The 20,293-nt window shown below is 42.2% G+C and overlaps 1 protein-coding gene across 3 annotated transcripts in view; it reads left to right on the forward strand.

Annotated features, from left to right (window-relative positions):
• Nucleotides 1-592: 592 nt before the first annotated feature.
• nup58 (nucleoporin 58) overlaps nt 593-20,293 on the forward strand; it is a 59,402-nt gene continuing 39,701 nt past the window's right edge. For 2 of the 3 annotated variants that reach the window (XM_073043752.1, XM_073043754.1), the window contains exons 1-9: nt 593-919; nt 8,564-8,712; nt 11,472-11,507; nt 11,687-11,830; nt 13,226-13,360; nt 15,059-15,169; nt 16,665-16,695; nt 18,655-18,720; nt 18,814-18,988. In XM_073043752.1, coding sequence (XP_072899853.1) covers nt 849-919; nt 8,564-8,712; nt 11,472-11,507; nt 11,687-11,830; nt 13,226-13,360; nt 15,059-15,169; nt 16,665-16,695; nt 18,655-18,720; nt 18,814-18,988 — 918 coding nt within the window. In that variant the 5' untranslated portion in view covers nt 593-848. The remainder of the gene's footprint in view (nt 920-8,563; nt 8,713-11,471; nt 11,508-11,686; nt 11,831-13,225; nt 13,361-15,058; nt 15,170-16,664; nt 16,696-18,654; nt 18,721-18,813; nt 18,989-20,293) is intronic. The other variant, XM_073043753.1, reaches the window with a different exon arrangement.

The raw sequence follows: 20,293 nt of genomic DNA on the forward strand, positions 1-20,293 counted from the left end.
GTGGGTCACTTTGGAGAACTGGTCCACACTGTCATGATCACTGTGGCCCCATTGGAAGGTGGCAAACCCATGATGAAATCCATGGGAATGTGGGACAACTGGCTTGGGGGACTGGTACGGGCCGCAGAAGCCCAGGGAACACACAAATTGAAAAAGCCGCAGGAGTTTGAAATCTCAGAGCATTAGCCTCCCCAGCATGGAGGACTTCAAAAGGTAATGCCTAAAAAAAAAGCAGCTTCCAACATCCATGTCATGCCCTCTCTTCCCATTGCTCATATTAAGGAGGTGGTACAGGAGCTTGAAGAGACACACTCAATGTTCAGGAACAGTTTATTCCCCTCCACCATCAGATTTCTGAATGGACAATGAACCCATGAACACAACCTCACTATTTTTGCACTATTAATTTAATTTCTAAATATATGCTTCTTATTTTAATTTATAGTTTAAAAAATAATATTATGTAGTGCAACATACTGCTACCGCAAAATAACAAATTTCACGGCATATACCAGTGATTGTAAACCTGATTCTCACTCAAACCCACCTCCAACGCTAAACAATTTGGTCCTCCAGTATCCCAGCAAACCATCGAAGGGACGGCGATTTCCGGAATTTTCTCCGCCTGTTCAGGCGAACGGCAGGAAACCGCCGGATCAATGATTAGTTTAAAAATAAACACCGGTAACTTGTATGGTAGATTCATTTCCCCTGAATCGAACTGGTTTTCTTGCAGACATTTTACCCCTCGTCAGATCGGGGGTACTTTGTTCTCCGTCTGCCGGTGGAGGGGTTGCGGAGAAAGCGGCGCCGGACCGGCCGGGCTGTAAACCACCAGCAGATACAGAATGACGACTGGATTCGGATTCGGCACGGCAGGCACCACCACTGGTGGCGGCTTCGGCCTCGGAGCTTCCAGGTACCCGATCACCGCATGGTTCCGGTCTACCACTCGGGCCTCTCTCTCTCTCTCTCTAGGCGGCATCAATTATTCTTCGTGATTAGCGGGTCAGACGTGTGGACAACTGTCTAAAACGTGCATGAGTTAGTAAAAGATCACAGATAATCCCGGCCAATAAATACGTTGTGCATTTAAACAAGAAATGTGGGAAATATATAACACATCAGGCAGCATCTCTGGATGTTGGAACCGATGATCATTTCGGGTCGTTGACCATTCTTTTTCTCTTCCCATCGATGTTGCCTGGCTTGCCGCAGTATTTCTTATTGGTATAACACAAAAGTTATTGCTGGCTGATTAGAAAACTATCTTCAAATGAAAAGTAAACATTTTAAAGTTCTTAGATCCTTTATGAATTAATACATCAAATATTCTGGCTTATTAAATCAGATTTTTCTAATTCGGCTGAATTTCAAATGATGGAACAAATAATTTAAATGAATAGATTTGTCATTTAAAGTTGATATATTTAGTTGTACTTTTGTCAAAGTCAAAAGTCAGTTAAATTATTGTCATAAGTACATAGAAAACCTACAGCACAATACAGGCCCTTCGGCCCACAATGCTGTGCTGAACATGTACTTACTTTAGAAATTATCTAGGGTAACTCATAATGGAGATCAACCAATTATGAGTAAATTGACTTTGACCTGATATGTTTCTAAAACTAGCAATAATAATGTTTTGAAGTCATTGATGACAGCATACAGTATACATTCCAGTAGTTTAATTATGGGTAGTGTTGCCAAATGGCCTGTATCCAAGGGATTTAAAGGAAATAGAAGCAGAAAAAGCAGGATACTTTGATGAAAATGTTCGTAAGTAACTGAATTCCAGGAAGATATCAGTGATTGAACTCCCTTGATGACAAAAGGGAGGCAAAAAGTAGAAAATTATGGGGCATTTGGCATACCATCTGTTGTTCACAAGATAATTGAATTCACTATCAGGGAAAAGGTTAGTTATTTAGAGAAGCTGAATGTAATCAGACCAAGACAACGCAATTTTATAAAAGGAAAATCACAAAATAGAGAAAACCTGTAGTTGCTGGAAATCCAAGCAACACACAGAAAAGCTGGAGGAACTCAGCAGGCCAGGCAGCACCTATGGAAAAAAAGTACAGTTGATGTTTTGGGCTGAGGGTTCTTGGCCCGAAATGTCAATTGCACTTTTTTTTCCATAGATGCTGCCTCGCCTGCTGAGTTCCTCAAGCATTTTGTGTGTGTTGCTTTTTTTATGAAAGGAAAATCTTCTTTAACAAATTTGCTGAAATCATTAAAAATGTAAGAAGCAGAGTCGATGGAAGGGAACCTGTAGATGTAGTACGATTGAAAAGGTACCGCCTAAACAGCTAGAACACAAGATAAGACCTTGTGATACTTGGAGAAGTGCGTTAACATTGCTTATCACTTAAAAGGCAAGTCAGACTAAATTGAACTTTTTTACACAGGCTGGATGGATAGGAAGGCAAGGTGGCCTACTAATAAAGCTGTTGCTTCACAGTTTTAGTGACAGAACCCCCTTCCCCCGGTCATTTCTGATTTTGTGTGCTGTCTGTGTGGAGTTTGTACATTTTCACAGTGTCAACGTGGGTTTCCCTGGACACTCTGGCTTCTGATGTCCTGATGATGTGTGGGTTGATTGGTTCATTGTCAGTAGTAAATTGCCCCGATTTTAGCTGAATGGTAGAACCTGGATGGGAAGAATAAAATGAATTAGTAAATAAATCATGTTTTTCAGTTATATTGCTATAGTGTAATTAGTTGAGTGTCAAAATTATCAGTTCTTGGCCAATAAATATTTTTTGAGGCCCTCTGTTGGTTAGGGTTGACCGTGAATGTTGCATCCTAGCCATCTACGTAATAGCAAGGCAGGGCTGTACAATATGGAGAGCAGGCTTCCCCTCTCCACACAGCTGGTGAATCCAAAGGGACAGCAGAGGCTGATACAGTTTGAGACCTGCAGTGTCACAGGCATTGTAACTCTATGCCTTAGGGGCTCCAGCTCCAGGATTTTCCTCAGGGATTACTCCTGAAGCCTTTCCCTTAAGTAGTTATAAGGCAGTGGAAATTTCAGATAAGAAGTTTCCTTCTAGATGAACTGCCAACTACAGCTCACAAGCCCCATCTGCCCAAAGTGACTGGTTTAAAGATGCCAGTAACCTGCCTTTGCCCCTTCTGCTGTCAGTAGAAATGTTTCTAATTTGTTTTGCAAGTGCAAACCAATAACTGATTTTTCTTAAGAACAAATAACGTTTTTAAAATAATTTAATGGATTTATCAGCAGGCTGATTGTATTCATTATATAATCACAGAAAAAGTAATTGTATTACTGGTAGCTACTGGGAGAACTTATTTTTTCCAAAATACTTTTGATGTATTTTCTGAGTTCTGTTAGGTGAAGGAATTTTCTTTTTTCACAAACAGAATGATCGAAGTAAATCTATGATGCCTAGATCCAATCTGTCATTAGTTGCAAATGTTTAAGCATTTTTTTTGGTAGCATCTCTATGTTGGAACAGGGGATGGGATGCTGTTTAGATGTAATGATGTTAGGAGAATGCACTAAATTACATTTCATTTTAATGAAGAATTGGTGGAAGTGTTGTGGCGACCCACTTCCCAGCGCACTCGAACCGGCTCACAAAGCGGCGCGCGCTGGCATTGAGGCAGGTCCCAAAGAGGGTGCCAAGCCTGCTTCACCAGCAAGGGGAAAAGCCCGCGCGCAGGACGGGACTGTGAATACGCGCCCCCTACAGCATTCCCGCCCGGGGAGGGCGGGATCAGGAAGGCTTTAAAGCGAGGCCGCGAAGTTTGAATAAACCTCTTTTGTAACTGCAGCTCACCGACTCCGTGTCATTATTGCAGTGCTGCGTGTAGCACACCGCTACAATTGGTGACCCCGACGGCCCAAACGATATATTTGGACCGGAGATGAACAACGCCGCGTCTGTTCATGTGGTTTCGTTAAAATTGCCGAGCTTCTGGACACTGCGACCTCACCTACGGTTCCAGCAGGCAGAAGCCCAATTCCACATTCGGCAGATAACCTTGGATGCCACATGTTACTACTACGCGGTGAGCTCCCTCGACCAGGAGACAGCCGCCCAGGTTGAGGAGTTCATACAATCGCCCCCAGCGGACGGGAAATACACAGAATTCAAAGCTTTGCTCATAAGGACTTTCGGACTCTCATGGCGCGAGCGAGCTGCCCGCTTACTGCTCCTGGATGGTTTGGGGGACAGGCCACCGTCGGCTTTGATGAACGAGATGCTGTCCCTGGCCGGAGGTCACAAGCCCTGCCTCATGTTTGAGCAGGCATTCCTGGAGCAGCTGCCCGAGGACATACGCCTGCTGCTGTCCGACACGGATTTCAGCGACCCCCAGAAGGTGGCGGCCCGGGCGGACGTGCTGTGGAAAACCAAGAAGGAGAGTGAGGCATCCGTCGCACAGATCATCAGGCCACGCTCCCAGCAGCAAACCAGACCAGGCCCAGCTGCAGAGCCCGCTAACCCCAGAGGCAGGGGTGAGGAGACCAACGAACAATGGTGCTTCTACCACCAGCGGTGGGGCGCAGAAGCCCACCGCTGTAGCCTACCCTGCAAGTTCCTGGGAAACGGCAGGGCCAGCCGCTGCTGATGGCTACGGCAGCTGGCCATCGGGATAGCCTCCTGTATGTCTGGGACAAGCAGCCGTGACGCCGCTTTTTGGTCAACACCGGAGCCGAGATCAGCATCTTACCTTCGACAAGTTACGACACCCGCAACAGAGAACTGGGTCCCACCCTGAGGGCCGTGAATGGCAGCACAGTAAGGACCTACGGCACCCGTATGGTGCGGCTATAGTTTGGCTCCAGCCGGTTCACGTGGGACTTCACACTGGCCGCCGTAGCCCAACCGCTCCTGGGAGCGGATTTTTTGCGAGCTCACAGCCTACTGGTCGACCTGCCCAGGAAGAGACTGGTCCATGCCGAGACCTTTCAAACATTCTCCCTGGGTGAAGCCCAGTTGCCGGCCCCACACCTAGACTCCATCACACTGTCCGACAACGACTTCACCAGAGTACTGGCCAGTTTCCCATCGGTTCTGGCACCGCAGTTCACGGCAGCCATGCCCAGACACGGCGTACAGCACCACATCCCAACGCAAGGACCACCCCTCCACGCCCGTGCTCGAAGGCTTCCCCCGGACAAGCTCCAGCTGGTGAAGGAGGAGTTCAAGAGGATGGAGGAATTGGGGATCATACGGCAGTCCGACAGCCCATGGGCCTCCCCCCCTGCACATGGTGCCCAAAGCAACAGGGGGCTGGAGACCATGCGGCGACTACCGCAGGCTGAACGAGGCGACAACACCGGACAGCTACCCTGTGCCGCACATTCAGGACTTTGCAGCAAACCTGCACAGCGCACGGATCTTCTCCAAGGTAGACTTCGTCCGGGGATACCATCAAATCCCGATGCATCTTGACAACGTCCCCAAAACGGCACTCATCACCCCTTTCGGCCTTTTCGAATTCCTCCGCATGCCGTTCGGCCTAAAGAATGCCGCACAGACGTTTCAGCGGTTAATGGACGCGGTGGGACGCGACCTGGACTTCACTTTCATCTATTTGGACGACATCCTCACAGCCAGCAGCAGTCGTCAGGAGCATCTGTCCCACCTCTGCCAACTCTACGCCCAACTGAGTGAATACGGCCTGACAATCAACCCGACCAAATGCCATTTCGGGCTCAACACCATCGACTTCCTGGGCCACAGGATTACTAAAGACGGGGCAACCCCTCTGCCCGCCAAGGTAGACGCGGTCCGCCATTTCCCCGGACCCTACACAATCAAAGGCCTTCGGGAATTCGTGGATATGGTGAATTTCTACCACCGCTTCCTCCCTTCAGCTGCCCGAATCATGCGCCCCCTGTTCGCCCTGATGTCGGGTAAGGGCAAGGACATTACCTGGGATGAGGAGTCCGCCGCCACTTTCATTCAAACCAAAGAAGCCTTGGCAAACGCCACGATGTTAGTGCACCCCAGAACGGATGTCCCTACCGCCCTCACAGTGGATGCATCCAACACGGCCGTCGGTGGGGTGCTGGAACAACTCATCGAGGGTCGCTGGCAACCCCTGGTGTTTTTCAGCAAACACCTACGACCACCCGAGCTCAAATACAGTGCTTTCGACCAGGAACTGTTGGCGCTCAATCTGGCATTTCAGGTACTTCTTAGAAGGTAGGCCCTTCACCGCGTTCACGGACCACAAACCGCTTACCTTTGCGTTCACGAAAGCATCCGACCCCTGGTTGTCCCGCCAGCAGCAACATCTGTCCTACATCTCCGAATACACGACGGATGTCCGGCATGTCTCGGGAAAGGACAATGTCGTGGCGGACGCCCTCTCCCGCCCTAACATCCAACCCCTGTGTCAGGGGGTAGACTATGAAGCACTGGCGGAGGCGCAGCAGGCAGACGAGGAGATCCCTAGCTACAGGAGTGCAGTCTCCGGTTTGCAGCTCCAGGACCTCCCCATAGGCCCAGGTGAGAGGACCCTACTCTGTGACTTCACCACCGGCCAACCCCGCCCCGTCATCCAGCAGCCTGGCGGCGGCGCATTTTCAACTCCGTTCACAACTTAGCGCACCCCTCCATCAGGACAACCGTCCGGATGGTAGCCAACAGGTTCGTTTGGCACGGACTCTGCAAGCAGGTCAGTGAATGGGCCAGAACGTGCATGCACTGCCAAACAGCCAAGGTGCAGCGGCACACCAAAGCTCTGCCACAGCAGTTCCACCCCACCCGCCAGCATTTCGACCACATTCATGTGGATATCGTGGGCCCCCTGCCAGTGTTGCGAGGAGCGCGGCACCTCCTGTCTATCGTGGACCGGTTCACAAGATGGCCAGAGGCGGTCCGGCTCACCAACACCACCTCCGAATCTTGCGCCCGGGCACTGATTGCCACCTGGGTATCTCGCTTTGGTGTACCGGCCCACATTACCTCCGACAGAGGCGCCCAGTTCACCTCCAGCCTGTGGTCAGCTATGGCCAGCCTTTTGGGGACACAGCTGCACCACACAACTGCCTACCACCCACAGTCGAACGGACTAGTGGAGCGTTTCCACTGTCACCTGAAGTCGGCTCTCATGGCCCGCCTCAAAGGGCCTAACTGGGTGGACGAGCTCCCCTGGGTCCTGCTTGGAATCCGCACGGCACCCAAAGAGGATCTGCACACCTCGTCGGCTGAGTTGGTGTGCGGTGCACCCCTGGTCGTCCCAGGAGAGTTCATACCAGCCCCAAGGGGGCAAGAGGAAGAACCCGCAGCAATCCTGGGCAGACTACGCGAGAGGCTCGGTAACCTGGCCCCCATACCCACTTCGCAGCATGGGCAGAACCCGACCTGCGTACCCAAAGACCTGCAAAACTGTAAGTTCGTTTTTGTATGACAGGGCGGACATTGGGCACCGCTACAGCGGCCCTACGAGGGGCCGTTTACAGTGATCAGAAATAACGGGTCCACATTCGTGTTGGACATTGGGGGGAAGGAGGAGGTTTTCACGGTGGACCGACTCAAACTGGCCCGTGTGGACTTGGCGCAGCCGGTCGAGATTCAGGCACCGCGGCGCAGAGGCAGATCTCCCAAACAGAGTCCGACCCAGACTGTGGACATTGGGGGATGTATCGCCGGTTCTGGGGGGGTTGTGGCGACCCACTTCCCAGCGCACTCGAACCGGCTAACAAAGCGGCATGCACCACCATTGAGGCAGGTCCCAAAGAGGGCGCCAAGCCTGCTTCAGCAAGGGGAAAAGCCCGCACGCGGGACGGGACTGAATTTAAAGTGAGGCCACGAAGTTTGAATAAAACTCTTTTGTAACTGCAGCTCACCGACTCTGTGTCGTTATTGCAGCGCTGCGTGTAGCACACCGCTACAGTAGTGTATTTGATTAGAATGTGCTGTGGTTTCCTTCACTTATCCCAACCCTCATTTATACAACAGTTGATTTTGTTCTGTGATCACGGGTATGAGAGATTGTGCCTATGGTGGAAATGATTTAAGGACTTGGACTTTATAATGTAGCTTTGTAAATTATTATTATTAATGGCTTAGACAAATAATGTTCATTTCTTTTCTAATTGATTCTAAGTTTTTAGTGCTTTTCCTGTTTGTAAGTGCTTGTTATCTTACCTTTTCCCTAATTCGTTTTTCATGTTTTCCTGTAAAAGATTACTTTGTTTTAACAATGTGCAGACCAACCATTGATTTAATTTGACTGGAACATCAGTTAGTTCCTACCTTTATTCTTGTACTTGTTTTTTTATTCTGTGGAAGTGTTCTCTTGAAATTAAACTTTCTTTTGAAATAGTGGCAAATTTCTGACATTTCTATTTATTCCCAGAAATTGTGGATATTTGTAAATGCATGGTATTTTTCTTAATATCATCTGTATGAGAGACTAATGATTGCAGAATATACATTCTCAGCAGCCATGTAAATTCTTGTTTCACTCAAATTGTTCGTAAGATACAATGATGATTTTGGAGCAGTGTATGAATCAATGTTTGCAAAATAAGTTTAGCCTTATGATTGCCAACCATTTGTCCTCAATTTTATTTCAGTAATACCAGTGGTACTGGATTTAATTTTGGAAATCTCGGTACTACTGCTGCAACCACAACCACAACAGCATCTGCATTTGGAGGCCTTGGTGGTGGACTGTTTGGACAGAAACCAACTACTGGATTCTCGTTTGGTGCCACCCCAACCGGTAGGCTACATTTCTAAATGCAGAGTTTATTTATTCTCTAAATTTATGTTCCTCTACACGTCTGCTTTTGTAGATGTGTGTTACAGAGCACAGTTTGTTCCGAATATATAGGTGTTTTCATTCCTAATCATCCTGGCCATCTTTTGTGGTTATGTTAACTCATTTATATTTATCTTTTTGGTTTGTCCATATTTGGCTTTCCACATTTGCTCACCTCAACCTGAAATTTGCTCAAATTCCATCATGATTCAAAGAAGAACCTATGAAGATAGGATGTTGGCCTTGCATGAGAATCCAGTAATGGAATAACAAAAGATTCTGATTTTCTCTTGTCCACAGAAAAATCTGGAACAAAGATCTATTTGAAGATAGTCCTATTACTGTGATCCTAGAAGGAAAATGCCACTTGTTTTATTCCCCCCCCCCCCCACCCCAACCCCTTCCATGTCATTTTTCAACCATTTACAATAACAGGTATTAGAATTCTGAAATAAAACAAAAATTACTGAAAATAAGATTGTTAAATTAGGCATTATCTACTGTCATGAAAACTGCCAGATGCACATTTTAAACTATTAGTGTAGACTGTTATGAGTGGTTACGTTCCAGACAGTAGAATGGGGAGAAACAAAAGAGCAGGTTTTGCATTTCCTAACATTGTATTGGATAGTAAGGAGATCACATGATAAAGGAAGTGATTATAGGATCACTTCTTTCGGAATATAGGAGGAAAAGGGAGAGATGTACAGTAGGAACAATCAAGGTCCACAGTGGAGAAGAATGAAAACTGGGATAAGACACACGTTTCTGAAGTGTTGAAGTGATCAATGATTTTGAAAGAATAGATACAACAGAACTAGACACTAGTAGAAAGAAATGGCTCTGCATGTTCAAATGGAAAAAAATCAGGTATGATATATCACTAAATAGATCCACAAAGCACCCCTAAAACAGGTAGAAATACTGTCAAGTATTCAAAAATGTCCAGAGAAAGGGAAGATCTAAAAAAGCAAACTGAACAAATAGCTGCAACAATTAAAGAATACTCAATAGCCTTTTGTATAAGCAGACCTCCTACCAGTACTTTGCTACACTGGTATCAGATTTGGATATTGTGGCAACTGGATTAGGAGTGTGTTGAGAGTGACGGGGGCAAAAAACAGCATTAACAATGTTATTAGATAATACAAAATTGGAAGCCTTTCTGGATAAGTCTCAGTTGGCTTTGCACAACATAATGGAGCAATATTTTCCCATTAGGTCAAGCTGTGCCAGGTTAGTTGGGGAGCAGTGGTGGACAGTAATCTTGGTCATGCCAGAGAAGTTCAATTGGGTTAAGTTCAGGACTCTGACTGGGCCACTCAAGAACATCAGTTTTCTTCATTTGAAGCCACTCCATGGTTTGGTAGTATGCTTTGGGTCATTGTCTTGCTGAAAGACAATTTTCCTCCCCAGCTTTAGCTTTCTTCCAGAGGTTAGCAGTTTTTTATTCAGGATCTCTCTGTATTTAGCAGCATTCATCTTCCCATAAATCCTGTCTCTTGTTTGAGCCAAATTTTTAAAATTTTGACTTGTCAATCTGGAGTACTTGCTGCTATCGTTCAGCACCCCAGTCCTTGTGTTTTTTGTGCATAGGTGAGTCTCTTGGCTTTGTTTCCACTTTGGAGGAATGGCTTTTTAGCAGCAACTCTTCCATGAAGACCATTTCTGAAGACTCCAAACAGTAGAGGGGTGTACTTGGGTTCCAACGAGTTCAGAGCTGAATGCATTGGCTTCTGATTTAGAAGTGACGTCACCTTGATGTATCTCGTCTGCTGCACTCAGTTTCCATGGCCGATCACTGCATTTCTGGTCCTCAACCTTGTCCACTTCTTCAGACGAGTTTGGACAGCATATCTTGAAATTCCTGTCTGTTGTGCAATTTCTGCTTGGGAGAGACCTTGCTGATGTAGGATGAGCACCTTGCGTCTTGCTGCTATGCTCACTCTTGCCATGGTGTAAGATGATTTGAAGATTAAATTGTCACATCTGCCACACCCTCACCTTTTGGTTTAGTTATCCTTTGCTCAGTTTGATTCCTTCTACACGCATTAGTGAAATGATATAGTCAGAAGGTCTTATAGTGCGACAAACAACTGTAAGGTAGGAGCACTGCAAAAGATCAGTTTGACATATTGGACCAGTCCATTTGCTTGGTGGTAAACACAGACATGTCATTTGCCAATCTGCAATTATCGGTTTGAGCTCTGAAATCAGTTTGGGATTATGATGGTGTAAGAGGGTTAGGAGCCAGATAAAACACTGGCTTAAAAAATGATAGGTCATACTGCATGAACATTGAATTCTAAAATCTTCCATATGAGAATGAAAATCTTTAAAATCAAACTGTTAAAATGAATAAACTAAAAAAGAGTTTTGAGACTTATTTTTAAAATGTTGAATGAGATTGCTAAATTTGCAGGGAAGTATTTTAATACAATTTAGCCAACATATTGTAGAATATTCCCTTGTTTTGCATTTAGTGCCTATCTATAGAAACATTTCTGTGAACTATTATATCTTGGAATTACAAGAAAAGAACAGCAAGTTCAGTCTTACTGATTGCTATTTCAATACTTTGCATTTCATTCCTGACTTCTTGTGGATTATTGACTCTGACTATATAAAGATGTACTGATAGTAATATGCTGAGTTTAAGGAAAGAGAAGAATGCAGTTTCCTACTTGATTACTTCTGTTTTATCCCCCCCCTAAATACAGGAACTACAACAGCAGCAACTACAGGATTAACCTTGGGTAAGTCTGATTAAATGGGAAAAAGTTTGATAATCTAATCAGTAATGTGTAAGAAATACAATTCTTAAGTACATTTCATTATTTTATTCAAATATAGTTTGTCTATAAAATTATCAAGTCATAATTTATGTTGTAAGTTATTATTTGTTCAATTTGACCAAACTAAATTCATTTCCTAGGAGCACCCACAACTACAACTTCAACTGGTTTTGGTTTAGGATTCAATAAACCAGCTGGTTCAGCAACACCTTTTGCAATGCCTGTTGTACCTTCTGCAGCAGGAGGACTCTGCCTTTCATCTGCATTGCCAGCATCTACCGCAGGTAAAGGTTGGCAGACTTTGTACTTGTTTTCATCAGTTCACACTCCATTTAAAAAAAAAACTTGTCTGCATTATGTGTCTTGTTTGGCCATCTCAGAACGAGAACTTTATGTACTATCAATCTATTGTGCTGAATCATAATGCACTGTTTTCCTGGAGTCAGGGTATGTATCATGCATATTTTTAAAAAAAAGAAATTGCTGGAATATTTAGGTCTGGCAATATCTGTGAAAGAGAAATAGGGTCAATATTTTGGATTGTAAACCTTGTGACTTTGAACTGCAACTCTTCTGGTTTTCACAGATGATAATTCATCTGTGTGTTTTCAGTGTTCTACTGAACATTGTGGGCATGCTATGTTGGGGCTGAAATGTGTAGCAACACTCTGGGGCTCTCCCCATCACATCGTTAGGTGTATTGGCTGTTAATGCAAACAACACATTTCACTATGTTTGATATACATATAAATAAATCTGAATGATACCTATAATGCACATTTTTAAATATGTGAAAATGTGTCATATCAGGCAATTATCAGGTTGAGATTTATTTCAGCATGAAAAAATACTTGATCGCAGAGGTTTAGTTTGAAGAGCAATTATAGGATCTCCTGTTGAAAATTTCAGTTAATTTATTATGATTAACTGAAATTTTGTGCTTTATAAATTAAGATATAATAGCAGCAAGCAATATTAACTTGAAGTAAGTCATTTTCGATATATGTTGAGTGAATTTTGCGGTGAGAAGGGTGTAACTTACAGAAATAAGCAATTCCGCAACTTAATTAATTCACCTTATTTGTGTACAAATTTTTTCACCTGTTTCAAAGAGACATGGTACTTTTCAACAGTACAGACACAGCACAAAATAAACTGATTTTTGATTGTCTAGTACATAAGGTCAGAAAATGATTTACGCAGCTGGTTCATGTGCATGGAATTCTTTCAACCTTAACAATCCAGCCATTCCAACTGGTGACCTCTTTTGCTGGGTAACTAGAAAACTACCAACAACTAGTCTGGTATCTTGCATAATTGTTGGATAGCAACTGAAGCAAGACAGAATGGGGGAGTTTTCTATCACGTTTCGTAATTTTGTGCTGCTTTGAGTGGGATTCATACATGCTTGTAGCTTGTCCTTAAATAAGTACAAAGTATACTGCTTAGCCTGACATGAAATGGGTGCAGCTGTGATGCATATTGCATATACATTTAAATTAATCAAGGAAGCAAGGATTGTGGAAACCCTTTAAAATTAATTTACTTTGTAGTTATCAGGAAGTAAATTAGATCAGGAATATACAGTATAGTGATGTTATGGGGTAAGGCTTGTGAAAACCAAATGATTTATTTTTGAGGTGGCTTTCTTCATAATTTATTTACTTGGTTAAATGCAGGTTCGACAGCATTTGCATTAAATTTAGGCGGAACCCCTGCTTCCACTGCATCGGTACCCACAGGCCTGACTTTGGGAGGGGCTTTAACTTGTTTAGGTGGCAACCTCTTTCAAGCTACAAGTGCCTCAACTGCAGGTAGGTAAGGTGTTTTTGACCAATAGAGTTCTTGTAATCTTGTTTATGCCCATCTATGTACGGAGATGTATATTAGCATGCATATATGATGCTGAAAATATGAGCGGTTTCCAGATCTGATTAGAACTGGCATTATTGGCCATATTTATTATAACCTCCAAAAGATAGCAATGAAGAGTGATGTGATTTTAAAATTAATTTGATTGCACAATTTGGGATTCCATCTTTTTATAAAAAGTGAAATTTCAATGCTGTTATTTACGGATGCATCTTAATTACTGAAAATCTCATGACTAGTTCCGTATCTCACTGGGGGTTCACTTTCCTCATGCTTCACTTGGAAATATTCTTTTACCCTAAGAGAAGACTTGTTCCAAAACTTCATTAATTTGGGCACTAGCCTCCTCCATTGAGATTTCCATTTATTAATAGAGAAAAGCTCTCAGGAATATTACAAGTGCACTGTGTGCAGCCTTTCCTCCACTGTTCATCTGGGTGCAACTGACCTTCTTTCATTTCATTTTTTTGCTTGAGACACATCAACAATGGTGTATTTTCCCATTGTCTTATACATCCGTATGGTTACTCTTTGGCCACATTAAAAACAAAGTGTGATTTAATTTTCTAGCAGAACCAAATTTTTATTCATCTCCATTGTCTGATACATTTCATCCATTTTTGGATATGCAGAAATTTCCTGCAGTTAAGTGTTGGGTGGATATTAAAATTGATACTGCTCTTCATCACTATTTTCTCAACTGAAAATTGAAAAAGAACTGCAGATGCCAGAAATAGAAAATAAAAGCAGAAAGTGCCTATAATACTCAATAGCAAAAGCTGAATGAAAAAAAGCTATCATTTCCAGACAAAGATCCTTCATCAAGGCTGGGAAGGACACAAAGGCTTGTTAAGCTGAAGCGAAGGCAGGGAAGAGTAGGAGACAGTTTACAGGAGGAAACTTCTTTATAGCAGAAGTATTAAAAACTTCATGAGGTGTAAGAGTTTTGAAGGAGATCTGAAGAAGAACTTTCTCATCCAAAGGATGACTCAAATCTAGAAAATCCTGCTTGAGTGGGTGCTGGAGTCAGGTGTGCTCGGAACATTTAAGAAATATCAAAATGAGCACTTGAAATACAAACAATCTGCTGGAGGAATTCAGTGAGTTGAACAGCATCTGGTGGGAAAGGAAATGTTGACATTTTGGTTTGAAGAACACATGAATATCTAGGCATAAAAGTCAATGGACCAAGTGCTAATAAACAGTGTTAGTTTAGGTACATCTTGATGGTCAGCGTAGATGTGGTGTTTCTGTGCGGTATGATCCCGTGACTTTTTTTATATTTTCAACTCCCGTCTGATCCTACCAATTAACTGAAATCTGTTTTCTCTTGGTTACCAAGAGAAGCAAAAAGTATAATCATGGTGGCTTTGAATGGGAGAGAAAAAGAGAATGACTTGGGACAAAGATATTCAAAACAAGTGTTTGTTTGAAATTGAGTATTCTTTCTATATTTATTTCTTCATTGTGTTCAGTATTCTCATGGCTTTTTAATTATTGAAGTAATAGAAAGCAAACCATTTCATGTTTTAATTTGTATTTAATTAGTTTTATGCAGTTCATAGTTCGTGCAATGATTACAAATAAAATGAGTGCTTTTTAACTGTCATTCATTAATTATTTTTTTCTCCCAATTTTAGGACTTGGACAACCACTAGGTTTAAATCTTGGTGTATCTACAGTTGCTCCCACCACTACAGCTAGTGAAGGACTTGGTGGAATAGACTTCAGTGGATCTTCTGATAAGAAAAGTGAGTGTCTCAGAATTTCTTTGCATGAACTTCCTGCTGAAGTAACAATGCCTATTCTAAGATACAGATTTCATATTGTTTCTTGGACATCAGATCAAAGTTCCTCCATTTGGGTTATATTGCCATGAAGTAAACTTTTGGAAATTTACTGTCAATAATTTGCTGTCAAATTCTAACAAGATAAATTGAGTACAACACAGTAGAATATTAAAAGAAATTCTGTTTTGAATTTGACTAACCCTTAATCTGAGATTAAGCCAGAGGAAGCAATCTGTCATTCATGCTCAACATTGTTTAATTGAGATTACTTATTTTTCCAAAATCCAGTAAGTATGGGCAGTTCTGGTATCATTTGTATGAAAGTTTCCTCATTTTAGGAATCCAGCTGCCAAATCTGCACTACCCACAAAACAGATATGTTCTGCTTTAGTGTAATGATCAGAGCTACACAAAGTTGTCTCGGAGTAAATGCCAAAAATCTTTACAATAGCAGTGAGACTTGTTACTGTTGTAGTTAATACAGCTATACAGTGAGAGAGAATGTATGATTTGCTTTGCCAACTGTATGTTTGGGATAACATTCTGCATCAAGTCAAGTTCAAGTCACTTTTTATTGTCTTTTCGACCATAACTGCTGGTACAGTGCACAGTAAAAACGGGACAATGTTTTTCAGGACCATGGTGCTACATGAAACAATACAAAAACTACACTGAACTATGTAAAACAACACAAAAGCTACACTGGACTACAGACCTACCCAGGACTGCATAAAGTGCACAAAACAGTGCAGGCCTTACAATAAATAATAAACAAGACAATAGGCACAGTGGAGGACAGTCAGTCCAGACTCTAGGTATTGAGGAGTCTGATGGCTTGGGGGAAGAAACTGTTACATTGTCTTGGTCGTGAGAGCCTGAATGCTTTGGTGTCTTTTCCCAGATGGCAGGAGTGAGAAGAGTTTGTATGAGGGGCGCGTGGGGTCCTTCATAATGCTGTTTGTTTTGCGGATGCAGCGTGTGGTGTAAATGTCTGTAATGGTGGGAAGAGAGACCCCAATGATCTCAGCTGACCTCACTATCCACTGCAGGGTCTTGCGATCCGAGATGATGCAATTTCCGAACCAGGCAGGATGGGGGGGGTGGGTGGGAGATGGACTTTTCTCAGCCTTTGCAGAAAGTAGAGACGCTGCTGGCTTTCTTTGCTCTGGAGCTGATGTTGAGGGACCAGGTGAGATTCTCCGTACTAGATTCATACTAGTGTATGAACTATTAATAATTTCTCAATAATCATGACATTTTCTAATTAGCTATTCAATCGAGCAAAATAAATAAATAATCATATATTTTCACACGCTTAATATTCTATGCTATAGTTGGTTCTTTTGTTGTGGTTCTTTTTGTTTTCCCTGACAATTTTGTAATTATTATTCATGTATAGCATTCATTTTAAAAATAGTATTGAGGTATTAATCTTTACCATATTTATCCTTCACAGATGACAAATGTTCTACTGGAAATAGAACTGAGTAAGTAAGTGTTTAGGTTTATGTGTGTATCGTTTTTAAGCAAAAATCTGGGGAGCTTTGGTTAGTTTTTAAGGACTACCAGTGCTTTTGATATTACAGTGGATTTTGGTTAATTGGGACACATCAGGACCGGTACGTTTTGGCTCAGTTAAGTGGCTGTCCCAATTAGCTGAGGTTTCACAGAAATAATTAAAAGGGTACAAAAAAGACAGACTACCATTTAACTGAGTAACAGATTATGTATTTAAATAAATTACAATGAGCAAAACTGTGTGGCATTGTCTTGCTGCTTATTCTCACCAAATGTCAGTGATAAAAATCGCTGTGTTTTGAACGCAAACACATGCAACTGGCACTATTTAAAACCCGTTTACTCGAAGCACAATGCGGTGTCTAACGGCCACGGAAGTGTATGTGACTGATGCTAGTTAGAAACTGTTCAACATTAGTCTCTTGTCCCAATTAGATCTCAGAGTGTCTCAAATAAATGAAGGGAATCCCAGCTATTTTCCTGATTACTTTTTGTTCTTTAAGAGTTGTCCCAAATAAGTAACTGCCCTGATTAACTAATAGCCCAATTAACTAGAATCCAACGTATTAAGTTTTGGAAAAAGATTTCATTAAGCTTGTCTTTTCTTTCATTGTCTGTTATTAAGGTAATTAAAAAGTGCAGTTTTCTTGCGAGTTAAAGCATTAATTAAAAGAGTACGGGTGCAGAGTTGTTAATAGAACCTGTAAATACAGCTATTATAGATGTCCATTTACCTTGGTAAGCCAATGTTAAAAATAATAAGCAACTGAACTAAGGATTTCACAGGAGTAAATGAAAGAGAATCAAAACTATTTGGACAGAAGTAGAACAAAGGATATGATGAGTCTTTGCTGTTGAATTTTCATAAACAAAATAAACGTTCTGCATTAAAAGGCAGTGAGCATTACAAACTCAACCCAGTCCACAAAAGTAGTTCTTAATGTACTTGACTCCACCTTATCGTCAGCCATTGTGTAAAACCTGACTGTTACTAATTAAAGAGATCTTTATGTGTTTTGTATAGTGTGCATGCACAATCTGCCATTTGAATCCAGTGGCATTGGGGGTATTCAAACCAACATCTAAAAGATTGCAGTTATTATTGAGCTGCTATTATTATTCAGCCATGCAATTCAGTGGTGAGTTGCCATATGCAAACATTCCATTAGACCTTGTAGCGGAAATTCCTCACCCATTGCTTATGTCCTATACAAAGCACAACCTTCTCCCTTCTTCAAGTTTACAGTTACTAGTTCTTTGAGCCTGCTACCAAGACTGCATCTTAATTAAATTGCAACTTAGCGATCTTCATACTAAGTTGAGTCCTGTTGAACTGTATCAATGTAAGTTGTGCCATTTGCACATATTGAAAAGGCGGTGTGTCAAGAAGGCAGCATCCATCATTAAGCATCCTCGCCATGAAGAACATGCTGTCTTTTCATTACTGTAGTCAGGGAGAGGAACTGGAGCCTCAAGATGCACACTGAGCATTTTAGGAAGAGCTTCGTGCCGTCCATCATCAAATTTCAGAATTGTTTGTGAACTCATGAATACTACTTCACTCTTTCCCTTTTGCACTCTTATTTATTTCATTTTTTATTGTAACTTATTTCTTATGTATTGCACTGTACTGCTGACGTAAATAAACAAATTTCACAACATGGCAGAGACAATAAACCTGAGACATATAAGAAACACATTTAAAACAGAAAAAAATACAGCTGGTAAAAATATTGCAGATCTGTGAGAATCTGATATTTAAAAAAAAGGAAATTAAGTTTCAGTATTCATCAAAGTAGCACATTGATTTCTATAATGTTATTATAGAAATGATATTCAAATTTTAATGCAAATATGTTCATTAAGTTGCAATCATTGCAAAGGAGTTCTTGCAGCTGTGTTAATATTTTTCTTTTTTTGTCTTGCAGTGAAAGCAAAGCTCTTAAGGATGAAAATTTACCACCTGTTATCTGTCAGGATGTGGAAAACTTTCAGTGAGTTTGCTTCCTCAGGCTTGCAAGCAATCATTGACTTGTTTTACAGCATGAGAGCATTTAAAATTATGAATTTTCTTCACATGCCTACAGGAAATTTGTAAAAGAACAAAAACAGGTACAAGAAGAGATCAGCCGAATGTCTTTTAAAGCAATGCTGAAAGTACAAGAAGATATCAAGGCATTGAAACAGTTGCTGGCTGTGGTTGCCAGTGGACTTCAGAGGGATTCACTTGCCATTGACAAACTCAAGATAGAATCTGCACAGGTAAATTAAACGTCCTAGTAGTTTCTTGCATTGAGTTGAAATAAGTGCAGTGTGATCATGTATTTTATTTCACCTCAAACCTAACACATTTGTGACTTCAGATGTAAAAATCAGAGATTCATAATGCCTAACTTATATTGTTGGAAAAGTTTTAACTGATTTTTCTTGCAAAATAAGGAAGAAATTGGAATGCAAGGAGAGAGGACAGTGTACTTCAAATCAATAAACTAAACATTTTTTCTATCTATTGATGATAACTTAGGGACTGAGGTAGTATCATAAAATGATACAGTTTGACCTTCTATAATCCGGCATCATTGGGACCTGAGGAGTGCCGGATTAGTGAAATGCCGAATTACAGAAGGATCACATTAAGCAATAGCTAACCACCTCATCATACCTTTAAAATATCATGTAAATCAGTACAAGTTAGATAATAATGAAACATGTATTAAATGAAATTTAATTTAAAGGGAAATTTTAATAAAGTAATATACTGTACAGGCACAGATAAAATAAAGGGTACAGGTAAATGTACAGGAATTAACTTATACAGAACAGTTGAGCACTTCTGCTTCTAAAGTGAGACGTTTAATATACCTTCAGGCAAAGATACATGTTTGCAAGTGTGGAGTTGTCAGGATCATCATCTTCATCTTGAAAATTGAGTGAAGCATCAGGAACTGGTGCTGAAACTGGCACAACAGTTTCTTCAAAAACTGTTGATGTTGGTGGCAGCACATCTGGGTGAGCAGAAGCAGAAGTCGAAGAAAGGAGGTCTTCTATATGCCACATTTCACGCGACCGCCAGGCGGCCCGCGCATTCAGAGTTGGACTCTTCCCTCTTCAATTGCAGTTACTGAGGGAATCCTGGTTAGTTTTTGTTCCTCCGCTTAGTAATATGCTTAAATTCAGAGGGTCACCACGTCTAATCTAATGTCGTAGGCAGAAGAGAAGGGAGCGCCGGCCAGGCGACGCCGGAGGGCAGTGCGTGACTGCCGGCAGGCGGGTGTGAAGGTGGACCGACCCAGCACGCGCAAGCTCTCCCTGCCGCTGGCGGGTGCAGGGCGGCCACGCCTCACACAAATGATATTAATAAATGCGGGAAAACAAGCAGAAATAGCCTGTTTGTGTTTACAAGAGCACACCAACACATGAACAGATCTAGCGCAACCAAAACAATGTGCACCAGATTGGTACGGTGGCCCGGGAAATTTGAAAATACAGTTGTGGGGAAAATTTAAAATCAGTGCCGGATTATCAAAGGAAACAGATTACAGGTAGTCTGATTAGTGAAGGTCGACT

The sequence above is a fragment of the Hemitrygon akajei genome, chromosome 4 (assembly GCF_048418815.1).
Source record: "Hemitrygon akajei chromosome 4, sHemAka1.3, whole genome shotgun sequence".
Lineage (NCBI taxonomy): Eukaryota > Metazoa > Chordata > Chondrichthyes > Myliobatiformes > Dasyatidae > Hemitrygon > Hemitrygon akajei.